Source organism: Panthera pardus, unplaced genomic scaffold, assembly GCF_024362965.1.
Source record: "Panthera pardus isolate Hobbes unplaced genomic scaffold, ASM2436296v1 HiC_scaffold_22, whole genome shotgun sequence".
NCBI lineage: Eukaryota > Metazoa > Chordata > Mammalia > Carnivora > Felidae > Panthera > Panthera pardus.
Window position 1 is genome coordinate 39,037,513 of NW_026526788.1, and position 18,811 is coordinate 39,056,323.

At 45.5% G+C, this 18,811-nt stretch overlaps 1 protein-coding gene across 1 annotated transcript; it reads right to left on the reverse strand.

The window, feature by feature from the left end:
* Positions 1-9,771: 9,771 nt before the first annotated feature.
* On the reverse strand, positions 9,772-18,469 carry TMEM254 (transmembrane protein 254). The gene is made up of 4 exons (XM_019444735.2): positions 18,329-18,469; positions 16,123-16,226; positions 15,874-15,933; positions 9,772-11,491 (listed from the first exon to the last, which is right to left on the reverse strand). The coding sequence occupies exons 1-4, from the start codon at positions 18,416-18,418 to the stop codon at positions 11,371-11,373; spliced, it is 375 nt and encodes a 124-aa protein (XP_019300280.2). The 5' UTR covers positions 18,419-18,469; the 3' UTR covers positions 9,772-11,370.
* Between the last annotated feature and the right edge of the window lie 342 nt (positions 18,470-18,811).

Genomic DNA, 18,811 nt, shown 5'->3' on the forward strand with positions numbered 1-18,811 from the left:
AAGGAAGGAAGAAAGGAAGGGAGGGAGGAAGGGAGGGAGGAAGGGAGGGAGGGAGGGAGGAAGGAGGGAAGGGAGGGAGGGAGGAAGGAAAGGAGGAAGGAGGGAAGGGAGGGAGGGAGGAAGGAAGGGAGGAAGGAAGGAAGGAAGGAAGGGAAGGAGGGAGGGAGGAAGGGAGGGAGGGAGGGAGGAAGGAGGGAAGGGAGGGAGGGAGGAAGGAAGGGAGGAAGGAAGGAAGGAAGGAAGGGAAGGAGGGAGGGAGGGAGGGAGGAAGGGAGGGAGGGAAGGAAAAAGAAGGTACAGGCAAATATCTTTGCCCTGGAACAATTCTGCTTTTCCCTCAGTTCCGTAGGACTGAAAGGGTAGATGAGCGGGGGATTCTAAAGCAGAGTGGGGTCACATGTCTCTGACTGAGGCATAAATTTAGTTTGTAAACTAAGTGTTCCAGTGACTGCAGTTCCCTCGGGGGTGCACGTGAGCAGGAACTCACAGCCCTGGCAGATAAGCCGAGGCCGTTGGGGGGGGGGGGGGTAATTCTAGCGGGCTGAGGACTTGGGCAAAATACAGTAGGCAGGAATATGTAATTCGGGGTCAATTTAGTGAAGACGTGTGCTTAAAAGCAGGAATGCTGATTCAGGATCAGTACGAGGTAAATTTGGTTGTATGGGGGTGAGATTAGATTCAGAGTTTTAGAACAGACAGGAATTTAAATAATTACCAACCTTGTGAATCTCCAATTAGTTGTGGTTGATCCATGTGCCTTCATGCGAAAATGCATCTAGTCAGAAATCAAAACCGGGGGACTGTCAGGGACGGACAGACGTGAGCTACCACAATAACAGGGCTGAGCTAAAAACAAAACAACACAACGTCAAGCGCCGACCTGGAAGTCGGGACGCAAGGGGGTTTGTTTTCCAACTCTGACACTTAATGTGCTGTGTGAGTGTGGGTAGTTAGCTCACCCTTCTGGGCAGTAGTCTTCCCTCTGTAAAGGGAGGTGGAGGGTGAAAGGGGCCCAGAGCACTGGGGTTCTCAGCACGGATGACCACACCTTCCCGCTCTTGGCAGCATGCCTTGGGAAAGCATCCTTGTTGGCAAGGATGTCTGCATTCCGCTAGCTCAAGTGGGAGCAGTCGTATCGCCTTGCACTCGGAACCCAGGCCGGGCAAGGCATGCCTATCCCGGTGGTGACAGAGGCTGAAGGTGAAATGAAGGGTGGCGGTTAGGAAGTGGGGGAGTCAGAGCAACATGTTGTCAACCTCAGCTCTGAATGTCCTCTGCAAAACGGGAATGTTAATCATACCTTAGATGAGATGTGTGTAAGTGCTTAGAACAGTACTGGGCACGTGTTACCTACTTAATCAATGATAGTTAATATTATTATTATCATTATTATTGTTTTTATTATTCAAAGTCAAATCATAACTTCCTACCTAATGTAGGAATTCTCTCTCGGGCCATGTTAGACAAGTGGTTATTCTCCTTCTTCTTGAATACTGCCAGTGACGGGGAACTCACTACTTATCCCAGTAAATCCTTGCACTAGTGATTAGTGCTTCTGGGATTTTAAAGGAATTTTAAAGCTGGAAACATATAAACCATCAAATTTAAACTGCCTCATGAGGAAACCCAAGTGCAGGAGATGAAATGCTTTGTCCAACATTGCCGGGCTAGTCACATGGCAGTTGTATCCTCCTCTGCCCCCCTATCTTATTAAGTCCATTTTCCTGAATGCTTCTGAGAGCCTTGGTGCTGCGCCCACCAGTGCCCCCCACCCTCTCAAAGAACAATTCCTGAAGGCCCCAGGCTGTGTTCGCTGGGCCTCTTCAGATCCCAGACTATATTAAAGGTTCGCTAATCCATCCGTGGACCCCAGGACGAGAATTATTTTGGAACATTTGAATGATGAACTGGGTTCTCCTTGCTACATTCTGCAAGGCAGTCCCCTCACCCTGCCCCAATATCACATGAATGGTTCCTCTTTGCCCCATTTCTGGGCATACCCTTTCAGTTGCCCAGCCCTCTCTAGTCCCAGTGGCCTCTTTTATTTTTTTAATTTTTTTTCAACATTTATTTATTTTTGAGACAGAGAGAGACAGAGCATGAACAGGGGAGGGGCAGAGAGAGAGGGAGACACAGAATCTGAAACAGGCTGCAGGCTCCGAGCGGTCAGCACAGAGCCCGACGCGGGGCTCGAACTCACGGGCCGTGAGATCATGACCTGAGCTGAAGTCGGACGCTCAACCGACCAAGCCACCCAGGCACCCCCCCAGTGGCCTCTTAATCTCCACCTCGATCCTGCTTGAATGAAGATGCCTGGTCTCTGGCTCACAGGCCCTGAAGGCCAAGGTCCATTTACCTACCTGTTCCACCTAGTGTGGAAGCAGGATGACCTGCTTCAGGCTATCTCCCAAGCTAGCTGGCCCTTGCTCAGACTCATGCTCAGATAGAAATGTCTTTCCTACTAGATGCCATTTCAAAGAGACATTTCAAATGGATCCCTTGCTTGAAATATACTTGGAAGAATTTCTTTAAAAACATTTTTGTAATGTTTATTTATTCTTGATAGGGAGAGAGAGAGAGACAGAGTGTGAGCAGGGGAGAGGCAAAGAGAGAGGGAGACACAGAATCCAAAACAGGTTCCACGCTCTGAACTGTCAGCACAGAGCCTGACGTGGGGCTCGAACTCATGAACTGTGAGATCAGGACCTGAGCCGAAGTTGGACGCTCAACTGACTGAGCCACCTAGGCACCCCTAGAAGGAATAACATCTATATAAGAAGTTAGGTGGTGGAGTCCATTTTGAATATGTATTTCATGAAGCAGTGTATTTCATTGTGAATATATTAATCCCAGGGAATGATTTTATTAGGTTTACGTCTGTCATCCAGAACCAATGGGCCATGAATGCCCATTACAAACGTAGGCTTGGGACTCACAGGGATCCGGACTTGATTCCTGGTTCTACCACTCACTGGCTCTGACTGTTAAAGAACTACTCAATTTCATCAGACCTCAGTTTTCTAACCTGGAAAATGGGAGCAGCGCCTACTTACCAAAAGTTAGTGAGGATTCAAGGAAAGAATGCAAGCAAGGCTCTAAGCATAATGCCTGGGTCACAGGGAGAGTTCAATTAATGTTTGCTCTCATTATTATCAACAGAGAAGCCATTCTGTGAGATTCCTGCAGTTTCAAATGATATCATGGGATTACTTAAGGAATTCGGGTCTCTGGCCAACAGTGTGTTTTGTAATAGGCGTGACAGGACACCAGGACAACGCCAGTGACATGTGGAACACTGAAATTTCATAATGTATTTATTTTCAGTTTCCTAGGAAATATTCTGTAATACCAGAACATAAGCCCGGCCAACTCGCCAACATCGCAGATGTTAAAGTTTCGCAAAGGCTATAAATACCCCTATTCTGTATACATGTGCAACATATTATTGCCGCCTCTTTAACCAATAGCAAGAAAATCCCTAGGTCTGCGGAGTGTTTATAATATTTGTACATTGCTATGGAGACGGCATCAAAGGCAGGCACCCATAACATGAACGGGACGTAGGGGTTTAGGGCAGCTAACAACGACGGAGATAATTCTCACTCTTCGTGCATCATTCTTGGATAACATTTGTAAAATAGTTGGGAGGTGAGGCGTGCTGTTGAGAACAGCACTTTGGATGTCTGTTCCAACACCGCTGACCTGCAGCTTGGTAACATATGGAGGAGTCAGGGACCTAGGTCTGCCGTCAAACTGGTTGTGTGACCCTGGTGGTGACGTCACTGGCACTCAGTTTCTCCAAAGCTAAAATGAAGGGGGCGTCTATCTGAACATTTAAGCAGTCCCTTCCAGCTTTCTGATTACAAGAGGGCCACAAACATGATTTCATCTCATCTCCTCTGTAGTTTAACGCCATTCTCTCTAAGTTGAGCAAAACTAAGATTTTTTAGTTGGCCAACCTGGACTTTCTTTTTCTACTGTTACCTGTCTTGTTCACAGACAGACAGGTTCCAGCTGGCTCTCATGTTGAATTGGAGACAGATTTTTCCCCGCTCCAAAGGAGCATACAGATTTTCTTCCCTCCAATGGAATGTGGGCAACCCAGCTCTTGTTGGCAAATTGTCAAAAGTTAAACAAGAATCAGATTAAGTTCCCAAACACACACTGTCCTGGAAGTCCTTCTGGAGACCAAAGTCTAGTAGCAATTGGCATATTGCAACATGATCTGGTCTTTAAGTCTTAATATATCACAATACCACTCGTTTACATTAAAGATACTTGCTCACAAAACAACGTACATTTTGCAAGAATGCATGCCCAGCAAACACACTGGAATTGTTGCCTGGGAGTGGGGGCAGGCAGGAAATGGGGATAAAAGGAAACGAAACAAGGGGCGAGTAGACATTGAGACTCAAAGACATGATGAAACTCACCCAGGGTGACATAGGTAATAAGTACCAGGTAACAATGTGAACAGAGCTGTGGCTCAAAAGCCAAGGACCCTACTCCATTACACCTGCCGCCTTTCATTCTTCAGGGGAAACAACAGTAACAAAGGGGTGCAGTGTGACTTATTTATCAGTTGTCTCAGATGGTTGCTATGTTGTTATTTTTCCCTTGGAAAGTAAAGTATCTGCAGGATTCCCCCTTCTGGAGCTTTCTCCTGATTAGATCTTGTCTTTTTTGGGTGGCTTCATTTCCCAGTAGCCGGAAAGGTAAGGTAAGGTAGTTCAACTTGAGTCTTCTGGGGTTATATCAGGGGCACAGCTCTGGCTCATGGAGATTTTAGAGGACTCTGGAGCGTTAGAAAGCGGAAAATTTTACAAAATCTGGTGCTTCGCTCGATATACCACTCTCCCGGGGATGGGTTCCCCCAATCTTTTGCCAGGTGTTTTGTGAAAGGGCCTCAGCCCATTTTTGTCTGGAAAATCTACGCCGTGGTGGGCATCTATCTACCACAGGAACTGGTACCTAAGGAAAAGGTGAAGTAAGAACATTTATTTGTTTGCATTTGCAAAATTACACACAGGAGGGATAAATCAAAATTAATGATACCTGTTATGGGTAAGGGTAGATAGAAAGGTTGGGGCACCCGGGTGGCTCAGTCGCTTAAACATCCAATTCTTGGTTTTGACTCAGGTCACGATCTCACAGTTTGTGGGTTCAAGCCCTGCATCCGGCTCTGTACTGACAGTGTGGAGCCTGCTTGGGATTCTCTCTCTCTCTCTCTCTCTCTCTCTCTCTCTCTGCCCCTCCTCATGCTTGCCCTTGCTCTCAAAATAAAATAAACTTTGAAATAAGCTAACTATGCCACTCAACAACATTAGTACCCAGCAAAGTTTTTCTTAAAGGTCCCGAGCTGGCTCTTCAAAATGTAAACATCATGGAGGCCAGTGCCCCACACTGGGTTTATAATACATAAAATTTAAAAGAAATCATAAGTTCATTGTGATACCTCCAATATTAAACGAACAAAAAATGAAAACGGGTGGAACAACGAGAAAGGAAGTCTTTTCTTTTTAATTTTTAAAAAGATTTATTTTTGAGAGAGAGTGTGTGTGAGTGGGGACAGGCGGAGAGAGAAGGAGACACAGAATCCAAAGCAGGCTCCAGGCTCCGAGCTGTCAGCACAGAGCCCAACGCGGGGTTCAAACCTACAAACCGCGAGATCTTGACGTCAGCCAAAGTCGGTCACTTAACCAAGTGATCCACCCAGATGTCCCAAGGAAATCTCTTCTTTACAGAACGTCAACTAATAAACGTAGAAGAAATGATGGAAATAGGAAAATCACCAGTTCATAAACATCATGGTAAAAAATTGGTTGAGGCAAGAATCACCAATGGATAATCATAATGGATAATCATCAACGGGTAGGGAATATGTGGTCATGTGGTATTGAAGTGTCGGTCCACACATCTCTTATTAACTCAAAGGGAGGGAAAATACCTTTCACTGCGATGCACTGAAAAGGACCTGGCAGTGTTCCTCCCAGCACGTTTAATTTCAGTCTGATCGCGAGAAGGCGGGCAAAATTGGGGGCCATTCTGCAACACTGCCTGGGCCTGGGCACTTCCAAAATGTCGGTCGTTAAAGGCAAAAACCAAAACCAAAAAAGGCAGAGAACGCTTCTAGGTTAAAGAGACTTAGGAAAGCTGACAGCTAAACAGTATGTGTGATTCTGGACGGGATCCGGGACCCTCCCACCCCCATCATCCCTAAGGCTCTGAATGATGTTATCAGCACAAGGGGGGAGATTCCAATCTGAACTGTGTAGAAGATAACATTACATTTCCTGGGTGTAATAATTATGTAACACAACGCTTCCGCTCTTGGGAGATGCACACTGAAGGTGAAGGGCAGTGGTGTCTACAAAGACTCTCAGATGATTCAGGGGGAAAAAAAGAAACAATTATATATGGAGGGACAAAAAGAGAGGGATAAGGCAAACACAGCAAAATGTTAAAAACTGGTGAACCTGGGAGGTGAAGGGTATATGGATGTTCTCTATACTCATCTTGTAACTTTTCTGAAGGCTTACAACTTTTCGAATAAAAGCAATGATATATATCCTATTTCTGTTCTTCTGGGAGTTGTACCTAGTTCCTCAGCTCACGTTTTACTACCCCAATCATTTTCTTAAACTGATCAGTAGATTTCCCCTTAAAAAGGGAACTATTTCAATTTAACATCAAGACCAGTTAACTTACCGAGTGCCCGCCCTCCCCCCTACACACGCGTAACCCACACAGAACCTGCATTTCTGCAAGGTTTCACGTGACCCATCTGCATGGGTACATTTAACAAGCACAGGACGCATCACTGGTGATTACCAGCCTTCCAATAAAACTATTGTTCAGTACGATACAGTGTATGAAGTTGCTTTATCTAGATTTTTTCACTTAAGTTTACCATTCTACTTTCATCCCAGCCGCGATGTAAAATTGATGGAACTGAGGTCCAGGAAGGTGACAGACTTGCCTAAAATCTCGTGCCTGGAGCCAGGTGAAATGCCACACTTCAGTATCACTGCGTAGCGTAATACCCTTAAATTGTTAACAGTTTGCTGAATGCATCATTAATGTGCATGGTGAGTTAGGTAATAACGGTGCTTTATTCTCATACGTATCAGAGGAAAAAAAAATATAATGAACAAACCAAGCAGGGCATTTCATAGTTATTCTTCCCTAGGAAGATTTCTTAAAATGAATTCATGTGTAGCATAGGCATGACCAGCCTTGCGGGGGTGGTCCCCACATGCCTGAGGGTTAGGGAACACTTCCCTATCTTATCATTACTCTCCTTTATAGCAACATCAAAGCTTTGGTGGCAGTTTTTATCAACTAAGTTCTGTTTACTAAGAACGGCTTGTGCAACCTGTTGGTACAAAGAAAAAGTGAATGTAACTCCCAGAGACAGAGTCCCCAGCCCCTGAAGGGGAACAATAGAGACATGAGCTGGAGGCAAGGATGGTGATTTAAAAAAAAAAGAAAGAAAGAAAAAGCTACACAAAGCCTGGGAGCTTGAGGCTGACCTTGAGGCTTCTAAGACCTTGGGCCTGACAGATCAAGAGCCACAGGTACGGGACAAGTGCTCTCCTCTCCCACCTGGGCCCCAGGGTAACCCCCACACTCAATATATGCACTGGCATTGGGTCCAGCCCTGCCTGTGGAGAAGGGCCGGATCAGGCTACAAACCAGGCAGTGATCGCCCTACTGTGGAAGGAGTTTCCCATCCTGTTGGCAGAAACCTCCTTTAGAGGCTTCCCCACTGTGTGTCCCAGCTCCCCGCCCAGAGAGACCCAATAATATCCAAACCCAAAACAACCTAGGGGCTGGTTCCACTTTGGAGAAGCTGCCGGCTCTCTCTCCCATTTTGAGAGCATACCTTCGTCTTAGGAAACTGCTTGGTGCTCGCTGTTTCCTTTTGGCTGGCTGTCCTTATTGCAGCGCGGTTCCCCCATGTGAATCTTCTCGTGGGAAATCCAAGGACTGAGACCTCCATTCCCACAATGCACTCTCTCACCCTTGACACTTACATGAACATTTCCCTGACAGTACTAGGGTGTCAAAGGCTTTTTCCCTAAGCCACCTTTATGCCTCACTACAAACAAAAAGGAGGCAATTGGTAAACTCAATCCTATCAAGAAAGCCTAGTAGCCATCTTAAAATGGTCATAGAAATGACAAATACAGTATTTTGAATAGGATTTTCAAATATCCACTATGGAATCAAAGGATAGTGTTCTTCCTCATAAAGAGAAATGTGAAATGACAATTAGTCTCTCACTTGTCTAATCTTGATGAAGAGAGAACCCTAATTCCCAATTTGAGGCAGACAAGGAGCCTTGCGGACAGGTGCCTCCTATGCTTACACAGACATTACTCAGCTGCCCTACCAGCATCTTTTTGCCTGGGCCAATAAAGGGCAGATCAATGATATTTATGCCAAACTAAGAGCTTTAATTAACAAGGTTCCAGGAAGTGTCCAGGCAAAGATAAAAACGTGATTGCAGGGTTCTCTAATCTCAACGGCAGGTGCTCAGACTGTCCTTGTGTGTCTTCAGACCCCCCGTGTAAATACGTACGGCCCGCAGATGGCAAGCTGTTTTGCCAAAGAACCTCCATCTGGAATAGGGCCTCTTAAGCCCAAGACTTGTTTTAAAACCGTGGCTTGAAAACATGTTTAGACGTAGACTGCATGGAGTCCTAAATAAGTTGAATGTTTATAAGGAGAAACTATAAACAGGTCTGTTACTATTTAAGTGGTGAGGTCATTAGTTTTTTCCATTAGTCCTTTCTTTTTTGTTCTTCCAAACTACACATGCTCCCAACATCTTCGGGGTAGGGGCAGGAGAAAACAGGTTAGTTTGTCTGCCTCCCACGGTTGCTTCCATTAAGGTGCTTCTGGTCCTTTCTCATCCAAACTCAACAAGGATGTTTCTCCCCTATCACCATTACAGCTGCAACACAAAGCCAACAGATCTCTGTATTTGTTTATTTTTTGCTTCACAGGCTTAATTTCTATGCTCCTGGGGTGCAGAGGAGGGGAGACACACAAGATCCAGCTGAGGTCTGGCCTCTCCATGTGATGTTGTTACTTCACCTCGATGGGATGCAGTTTATGGGTCTACAAAATGACCTACACTGTGCGCTCATTAAGATCCTTTTTTTGCTGTAAGCCAGGATAATACCCGCAAGTGAGATTATATACTTTTGGCACGTAAAAGAGCACAAATATTCCTCTTGCCTGCTGCATAGACTGTATCAGATGCTGAATGAAATATAAATGAAAACAAAAGGGGAACACTCCTACAGCGAAAGGAGACACTCACGTCCACCGATGACTCTGTGTGCATGGAGGTAAGCGGGCCCTGGGCAGCTCTGTAAATATAACGAGGAGCATATGCCCTGCAACTAGGGCATTCTACGTTTGTTTTTTTTTTTTTTTTTAAACGTTTATTTATTATTGAGAGACAGAGACAACATGAGCATGGGAGGGGCAGAGAGGGAGACAGAATCTGAAGCAGGCTCCAGGCTCTGGGCTGTCAGCACAGAGCCCAACGCCGGGCTTGAACTCGCAAACCGTGAGATCGTGACCTGAGCTGAAGTCGGACGCTTAATCCACTGAACCACCCAGGCGCCCCTCTACGTTTCTTTATCCATGGAAAAAAAGCCTCAATATCTGAACTGTACGAACAGTTCCATAATAGAGTCTACCTAGAAAAGAGTAAAATCAAATGTGCGACAATAACAAAACTGACATACAAAAAAGTATTTGAATAGAAATGGCAATTCACAGCATTTATTCAAGTTAATCCATTTTATTCAATAATCTGCCGTATCGTTGCTGTCACCATTACTGTAATATTGTCATTACTATTTCTCTTTTGACAGAGCCATGCGTTTAAAAAATCTGGGTTGGATTTCCATGATGTTTAACTCTATGATTAAAAATCTGTCTCTTCACCAAAAGGCAACCCCTTCACCACCAGAGAAACTGGACTGAGATTTAGTTGTAGAAAGTGATCGCCACCAGAAACAATTCATAGTCCATCATCTCTCAGGGTTGTACTTTTACTTGGGGCCTCTTTAGGGGTGAGCGGGCTGCCTCTCATAAACGTTTGCTTAAAACAGGTAACATGCCCTCCTGCATCATAGAAGGAAAATAAGGTCTAGTCCCTGGGGAACAGATCCTCCTGGGAAGGAATCTCAATGGCTCCTAGGTGACTGAGCCATTCTGGCCAAGGTCAGGGGACGGAGTCAGTGACCCTTCTGCCCTGACCAGTCAGTAGTAAAAAGGTCTAATCAGGTGAATGGGAGAGGTAGTGGCTAGCTTCCAGTTAGAATCTCTAGCTCAGGAACATCTGTGTTAGAGTAAGCCAGAGCAGGAGGGAGATGTTAGAGTCTGGAGAAAATGACTAAGAAAAAGATACAGGTTTCCTAATGGGGAACCAACAGAAAGGTGGCGCTACCGGCCAAGGGCAGTCCTGTGCTTCTCTCTGAGAAGAGAATACACTGAGTGGGTTCTGCAGTTTTCATAGAACAACTGGAATGACACTGAACACGTGGAAAGTTGCATCGGTTTCTGTCCTTTGTTCGGAAAACACTGGTAGGACACCTGTGTGCAAAGCAATGGGCCAGGTGCTGAAACAAAAATAAATCTGAGATGTGATCCTGCCTGGAAGGAGCAATCCAGCAGTGGCCTTCAGACCCTTGCACACCACAGAGTGCTATGTCCTAGAGGCCGCGTGGAGGGAAGGACGGCTTCGGGCTGGCAGGATCAGGGAAGGCGTCCCCCAATCCTCTCCTCTCGGTGCTCAGCATGTCCTCTGTGTCTCTGTTACTGCTCAGCCTGGCCCATTCCATGCACCTGCTCATCTTTCTGATCTTTTCTTGGTGGTGTGAGAAAAGGAAGTTCAAGAGGATGAGATCCTGCCTTACAGATGCCTACCGTGTGTGGAATTGAGGTGTTGTGGAAATGTCACTCTGTCTTGGTTCAGAAAGGTGGAAAAAACTGGGGGAAAAGAGAGCTGAGATGGGGTTTACTCAGAAGGTGGGAGCAAAATTATACCACCAGACAATTCTGGTGCACAGCTTAAACCAGACAACAGAATGAGCACCAGCACTGCCAACGACCTCAAGAAGGTAGCTGGAAACCCTCTGCCTAATCGTCTGTCTACAGAACTGGGAAGCTTAAATCCTTTCTTGTCATCCAGTCAAGCTCAACCAGAGCATATGAAAGAATAATGACTAACTAGACGGTCTTCAACTTCTGCAAAGTAGAAAGATCAAGTAAAGTCAGCATCTTCCTTGCCCCCAAAACAGTGAAGTGGAAGGCCAAAAGTGTAGAGAAAGCATTTGAATATCTTCCTTAAGTTTGTTTTTGGCGTTTTGGTCTGTAAGCAATTAAGATGGAGAGAGATGCCACCCCGAAGAGGAAAGTTTGTAGGAACCACAGCACTTGAGCCCGACCGTCCGTGATGCCTTTAGACCTAAAAAAAAAAGAAAAAACAAAAAAGAAAAAAAAAAAACTTAACCACCAGAATTTTTATGTTATGGTTTCATAAGAGTTAGTCTTCCATTTTTTATTTTTTTAATTATTTATTAAAAAATTTTTTAAGGTTTATTTATTTTTGAGAGAAAGAGATACAGAGTACAAGCAGGGGAGGGGCAGAGAGGGAGGGAGACACAGAATCCAAAGCAGGCTCCAGGCTCCGAGCTGGCAGCACAGAACCTGACGTGGGGCTCGAACCCACGAACCATGAGATCGTGACCTGAGTCGAAGTCGGACGCTTAATCAACCGGGCCACCCAGGCGCCCCTAGTCTTCCATTTTCTTAAAAAATGTATTCCTTCTAGGGGCGCCTGGGTGGCTCGGTCGGTTGGGTGTCCAACTCTTGATTTCGGCTCAGGTCATGAGTTCAAGCCCCACATCAGGCTTTGCACTGACAGCATGGAGCCTGCCTGGGATTCTCTCTCCCTCTCTATCTGTTCCTCCTATTCTCTCTCTCTCAAAATAAGTAAAAAAACTTTAAAAATATACATATATTCCTTCTATCTACTTTCATTAGGTTTATTTTTGCCATTTTCCTCTAGTTTCTTAACTCGCATGGTTAGTTCATTTATTTTCATTTTTCTTGTGCATTCAGGATGGTACACTCTTCCCTCAGACGCAGTCTGGCTACTGCCTAGCGCATGGAATTATGAAACTATTTCTCGGGGCACCTGGGTGGCTCAGTCGGTTAAGCGTCTGACTTCGGCTCAGGTCATGATCTTGCGGTTTGTGAGTTTGAGCCCCGTGTTGGGATCTGTGCTGACAGCTCAGAGCCTGGAACCTGCTTCGGATTCTGTGTCTCCCTCTCTCTCTGCCCCTCCCCTGTCTCTCAATAATAAATAAATGTTTAAAAAATTTTTTAAAAAAAGTTTCTCCTGTGACTTCGATGAGCGGAGGGTTAAAAAGCACTGGGATGCCTTCAGAGGAAGAGTTTTGAAGGTTGACCAGATGTAAATCCTAGCTTGGCCAACTACCAGCTGTGACGGCTGGGCAAGCCACTCCTCTCTTAGACTCTGTGTCCTCCTCTGAAAAACAGAAGTATCAGTATTTATCCCAGCAAGTTTGGAGACGATTTAGGAGATAACATACACACAGTGCTTAGTCAAAAGCCTGGTTCATGGAAATAATAAACATCCGGCTGCAAACTAAATTGCTTGAAACAGAGCTCAAAAGAAAATGGCCTAATGGGAGTGAATGGCTTGCTGGTCTCATCTGTATATAAATAAGTCTTATGTGGATGAATTCTAATTTAGAATAGTATACGTAGAAATGATATTGTTTTCCACACTAACAGATTAAAGGAGAAAAATCCTATGATCATCTGGATACATGCAGAAGCATCTGAGAAATGACAACATCCATTCTGAATACAAGTTCTCAGCTAACTTAGAAACAGGATGGAACTTCCTTACTCTAATAGAGGAGGTCTACGTGACTCTAGAAAAAACAGTGCAAAATTTGAAAGCTTGCCCTTTCATCAGCAACAACACAAGGGCCAGGATATATGAGGAATTCATGTTCATGCAGTATTATTTATAATAATATAATAATATATAATTATAATATATAAATATATATAATATATATATTATAATAATATAATAATAATAAAAAACTAGAGACTTAAAAGTCCATCAGAGGGGGGATTTGTGAAATACAGTGAGGCACAGCCATGGAACAGAATACTATGCACTAATAAAATGAATGAGGTAAATTTATAGGTGTAGACATGAAAAAATAGGCATATACGACAATGGAAAAAGTTACAGAAGAGTTGATATCTACATTTATATATATTAGGGTGGCTATGAAGTCAAACACATAGACCAATCTTTTCTCTGGTTAAAAGGGATTCACCAATTCCTTTTTATGGCTTGATAGTGTGATTTGGGAGGTTACAAAAATACATTCACTTAAATTCATTCATTCATTCATTCACAATTCAAATGGAGTATTTATTCTGATGTACGGTGACTAATGATATACTGCAACATGTGAGACCATAAAGAAATAACTTCAAGAACATAATAAGAGTGACCTCACCTCTCTATGCCTGCTCTTCCTCTACCCTTCAAAGACTTGGATAGCAGGATGTTAAATTTGAGTCTTTCGGTTTTCACTAGAGGCTCCAAATGCCCATAACAGAACAGGCGTCAAATACTCCAACACTGTAAATTCGAGGGGTTAGACCACACGCCTCCAAGCTAAGATTTCAATGCAAGGCTGAAGGGGCCAAGTGCTGCGGCATTTCCCGTCACAAGTCAGACTCAAAGAACAGCTTCAACAGACCCACTTGGAGAGCCTGACCCGAGTCCCCTGGAATTTAGGGGAAGAGATTAATATCTGACTCTAAAGTTAAGACTCAGGTAAAGCTTGCCTGATGGGAGACCAAACATACATGACTGCAGTGGGAAGTGCATGTATCTGCCGATTATCCCACTGGGAGGACAAAGAAGCTGTTACTGTGAGCCATCCAGATCTGGTGGAAGGCCACAGGCGTGGGTGGGCTGAAAAGGGACCCTGGCCCAGAGGCCCTAATTGAAGGGTAGAAGAGATCTCAGTAAAAGAAAGCTTCCCCTCAACCACAGATCCTGAAGGGATCTGAAGGGAAACTGCAGGTGGCAGGCTGGAGGAGGCAGCGGAAGGAACCATCAAGGGAAATGCAGAAGGGAGACTGATCCCCAGTGATGGCTGCTTTCTCAAAAACCCACCGGGCCTCCGCCAGAGAAAACGAGCCAACACCGGGCATGCAACATCCACAGCCCCCAGCTTCCTGACCACAAGGCGGACCGTGCCCTGTTTCCCCAAACTTACTCCCACCCTGGTGGGCCACAAGCAGGTGTCGCTAACAAATAGGAAAAAGAGGTGGCCCGAGAGAGAAGACACTAACTACTCTCTTCCCCAGGGCAGCCTCCTGAGCCCCAGCTGGATGAGAACAGACACTTTTGACTTTGGTTAACAGTTTCATCATTTTAATAAAGAGCCTGGACTAGACTGGATTACATCAGAGAGTGACTGGAAAACCTATGGAACCACTTCAGATTTCATCCACAGTCCAGTGGGAGGCAGACAATAACCCATAGGGTGAGTGTAACTGGAGAGGGGTGAGAAAGAATAAAGCAGCTTTCTGCTCCTCTCCTAGAAAGCCCAGCTTGTTTCATAAATCAGAAGACAGAGTGACATAATCTATTTGAAGCACTTAGAAAGGGTCTGGCAGAGTGTGCACCCAATAAATATTAATTACTTCTATTATTAAAAGATAGTTGTTATAAAGGATCTTAGTTCTCACCTTTAGAATACAATAGAGGTGATAGTTCATCTCGACCAGAAAAAAATTAATTGCAAAGTAAATTTGGCATGACGGTAACCATTGCTTCATGACAGCATGCTGTCTCTACACGCTTACGTAAAGTACTAATGGAAAGAGAATCTTTCCAAATATGCTCACATAGTATTAACTTATGCTGGCATCTGCTGAGTAGGGTCTAGTCCAGAGGCTTCTTTTTTTTTTTAACTTGCAGAATTAACCCAGAATTATTTGTGGAGCTTGAAAACAAAGAACATATTCCCATTTCTGAAGCAAGGCCTACCAAATCAGGATCTCTGGGTCTGGAAACCAGACATGTGTATTCCGAGAAAGCTCCTCAGGTGATTCAGTCATGAAACTAGGACTGAGAATCTGAGAATCGATGGCCTATGTCCATAACTTGGCTCTTTTTCTTTTTTTATTAAAAAAAAATTTTTTTTAGTGTTTATTTATTTTTGAGAGAGAGAGAGAAAGGCAAGAGCACAAATAGGGGAAGGGGCAGAGAGAGAGGGAGACACAGAGCCTATAGCAGCCTCCAGGCTCTGAGCTGTCAGCACAGAGCCCGACGCAGGGCTTGAACCCACGAACTGTGAGATCATGACCTGAGCCGAAGTCAGATGCGCAACCAACTGGGCCACCCAGGCTCCCCTAACTTGGCTCTTTTTCAAACTAGAAAGCAAACTCCAAATCTTCTGTTCTAGTTGGGGCTATTTAGAGAATTTTTTTTTTTTTTTAAATGAGAAAACCATCTAAATTAAGTAGCTCATTAGTTGACTAGCCAACACAAATGAAATGAATCCATTTGTTAAATATTTACTGAGCACTCCCTCTGGGCTAGGCTCAGTATTAGGCATGGTGATTCAACCCTACCCTGAGAATGCTCTTGGCCTACAAAGGCATGAATTATTTAAATGTGGCTACTCTTAACTTACATTAGATACCAAGAGAAAAATGATAAAGACCTATTAAAAACAGTTACTTCCAAAAAACAAACAAAAAAACCCCAACACTTACTTGCACAAAACCATGGCATATAAGGCCTCTCCCACGTGAATCAGCCAGGCAAGCCAATACCTGAAACAAAAGTCAGCCTTGCTTAAGGTGATGGTTATCTGCTGATGAAATCTAACACAGAAACCTCAAAAAGAAAGGTGCCTTAATGTGAACCAGCAACACTCTTAGATATCTAAAGGCAAGTGCAGGCCTTCCAGGTCTTCGGTAGGGCTGGAGCTGGCCACACTCCACTTCCGGAGCTCTCCTTACCCACTGCGCAGGAGGGTGTGATGATGGTCCACCAAGTACTGAGTGAAGAGGCCCAGCGGCCCTAGGCTCTGGTAAGGAATACTCTGAGGCCAGAAGACAACCCACTGAAAGAGAATCAGAGGCACAGAATACCTATTAGGGTGCTGAAATCAGCACAGGTTTATTTTTCAAAGAAACTATGAAATAACCCAGATTCTACAAAAACAACTAAAGACCCAAGAAACTCTGAATTAAGTCATTTGGGTTTCCATTCTCCACTTCTGTTTTCTTTCTTTTTTTTTTTTTTTTTGAAGTTTTATTTATTTAAGAGAAAGACAAGACAGTGCGACTGGGGGAGGGGCAGAGAGTGAGGGAGAATCCCAAGCAGGCTCCACACTGTCAGCACAGAGCCCGATGTGGGGCTCGAACTCACAAAACTGTGAGATCAGGACCTGAGCCTACATCAACAGTCAGACACTTAACTGACTGAGCCACCCAGGTGCCCCTCCACTTACTATTTCCTAAAAGTTATCTGGCTGGGAGATTTATGACAAGGAAGCTGTGTGATTATCAGACTCAGTGTCCAGGCTGGATGACTTCTATTCTTAATGAATTCCACCCAAAACATTATTTTTATACAGGTTACTAATAAATGTTTAAGTTTCTGCGTCCTTGGTAGCTTCTTTATGACGGAAGCTACAGCTTGAACAAAACCCCCATTTAACTTAGAATTCCTTCACTTCTTTCACTCTTCCTACCTCTAAAACTGGGAATGATCCACCTCAGAGCTGAAAAGTATGTGAGCCAAGTTTGTGAAGTGCTAACACCAACTACCTAATCACATTAGGTTTGTGTAATCTGATCGACTTTCCTTTAATCTCTATCTTGTAACCTCTGCCAGATTTTTCTGAGAATAATTAAATGCCAACAGGTCCAAAACGTTATTGTCTCATTCAGATCTCAGGCAAGAGCAGTCCTACCTCTCCCATTATGTTGTAACACATCTAAAATTTAAATAAAGCTTAAAATATCACTGCACCTTCCAAAACCAAAGGGAATGGAAGGGGCAGCACCTACCAGCCCCATAATATCCCAATTTGAGGTCCCCAACGCTTTCCTCCACCTATTTTTCTAACTAGTCAGGAATGCAGAACCATAGAACAGAAATGCACCTTTGCAGAATTTCGGTTCAATCCCTCCATTTTACATATGAGGAAATCAGAGTCAAGGAGCTCAGATTTGACAACAAACAACACTGTGGACACGACAACACACTTCTAAGCCCCAGTGTCCAAGGATCTCCCCGTCAAGATCCAAATAGATTTCCCTCTCTTCAAAATTATACCAACCTAGTCCCCAAGCTACTTTTCCAGGCATCTTTCCCATTATCCTTTAAACGAACTGTCAGCCAGACAAAAGTCGCTCCTCTCTCAGCAGAGATCCCTTCTTCCTGATACCACATCTATGCCATAACATTTATATCCTGTCTATCCCTTCTTTAGGTTTATCCCCGTTTTCCAAACAATTCTAACTGCCTCAAACATTCTGCTTCGGAAGCCCTATTCTGAGCCGGCAGGCCTACGGCAGCCTGTCAACGTGAATTCCTCCTCGGTGAACTCTACTCACACCCGGTTATGCCGCAGTAAGTGTGGAGGGGCGAGGACGCAAAGGAGGGACAGGTGGAGTAGAAACCATCCCTTGAACCCACCGACCTTCCGCTTACGATAGTAACCTAGGCAACCGCCGGACGCACAAGCGCGAGACCTCGCTGCCTGTGCTCCCCTCGCCCTACGAGGGCCTGGAGGGCCCAAATAGATGCACCACCCCTCCCTACTCCTCACCGCGAAATAGCCCAGTCCCAGGACGGTGACCAGCGAGGGCAAACGTCTGGCTCGACGGAAGTAGCCAGAAGCAGCCCTGCCGGCCTCGGACTTCGTCACCACCATCTTGAAAGATCTACACACTGAATCGTGGGATGGGGAACCATCCCCGCCCCCGCCCCCATCCCGACAAAGCCTGGGCAGCAGGTTTCTCAGGACCGCGAGACCCGGGAGAGGCGCGGGCACACGAGTGCGCCTGCGTCTTCTTTCCCGGCCCGGTCCCCGCCCCCGGGGCTCCGAGCCTTATTGCGCCTGCGCGACCCCTCCGGCCCGGCTGGCCCGGGTCCTGCACTGTGAGGAGCGCTTGCTCCGCTCTTCGGACCGCTCAGGGCGGCCGCTGCCCTTACCGTGTAATACCCAAATGAAAGGATGATGACGGTGAACCACAACAGACTGCCCCTCTGGAAGTACGCTTTACCGCCTGCCGCTGTCCCCATGGTTGCGGCACTTCAGCGAGACGGCGAGGCGGGGCGCTCCGCTGCGCGCGGCGAGGCGGGGCGGGGCCTGGGCGAGCGCTCCTCCCTCCCTCCTTACTCCCGGGAGCCCGAGGCACCTGCGTGTTGGGAAACTCGGACAGCGAGGCTTGCTGGCCTCTGACCTGCTGGGCCGGTCGTCGTCTCGCAGGGAACACGCCCTCTGTGCATGTGCCTTTCCCGGGCTTAAGAGGAAAGTATTGGAATAGATGGTGCTTTCCGCCTCCAATAACCACGAGTCTGAGTGAAGGGATGCTTTTCCTCTTCATTAGTGAAGATGTATCATACTGCACAGCACTTGTGAGCAGGGGCTGTGGAGTAGACGGCTTGGGTTTAAGTCCTGCCTGTGCCACTCAT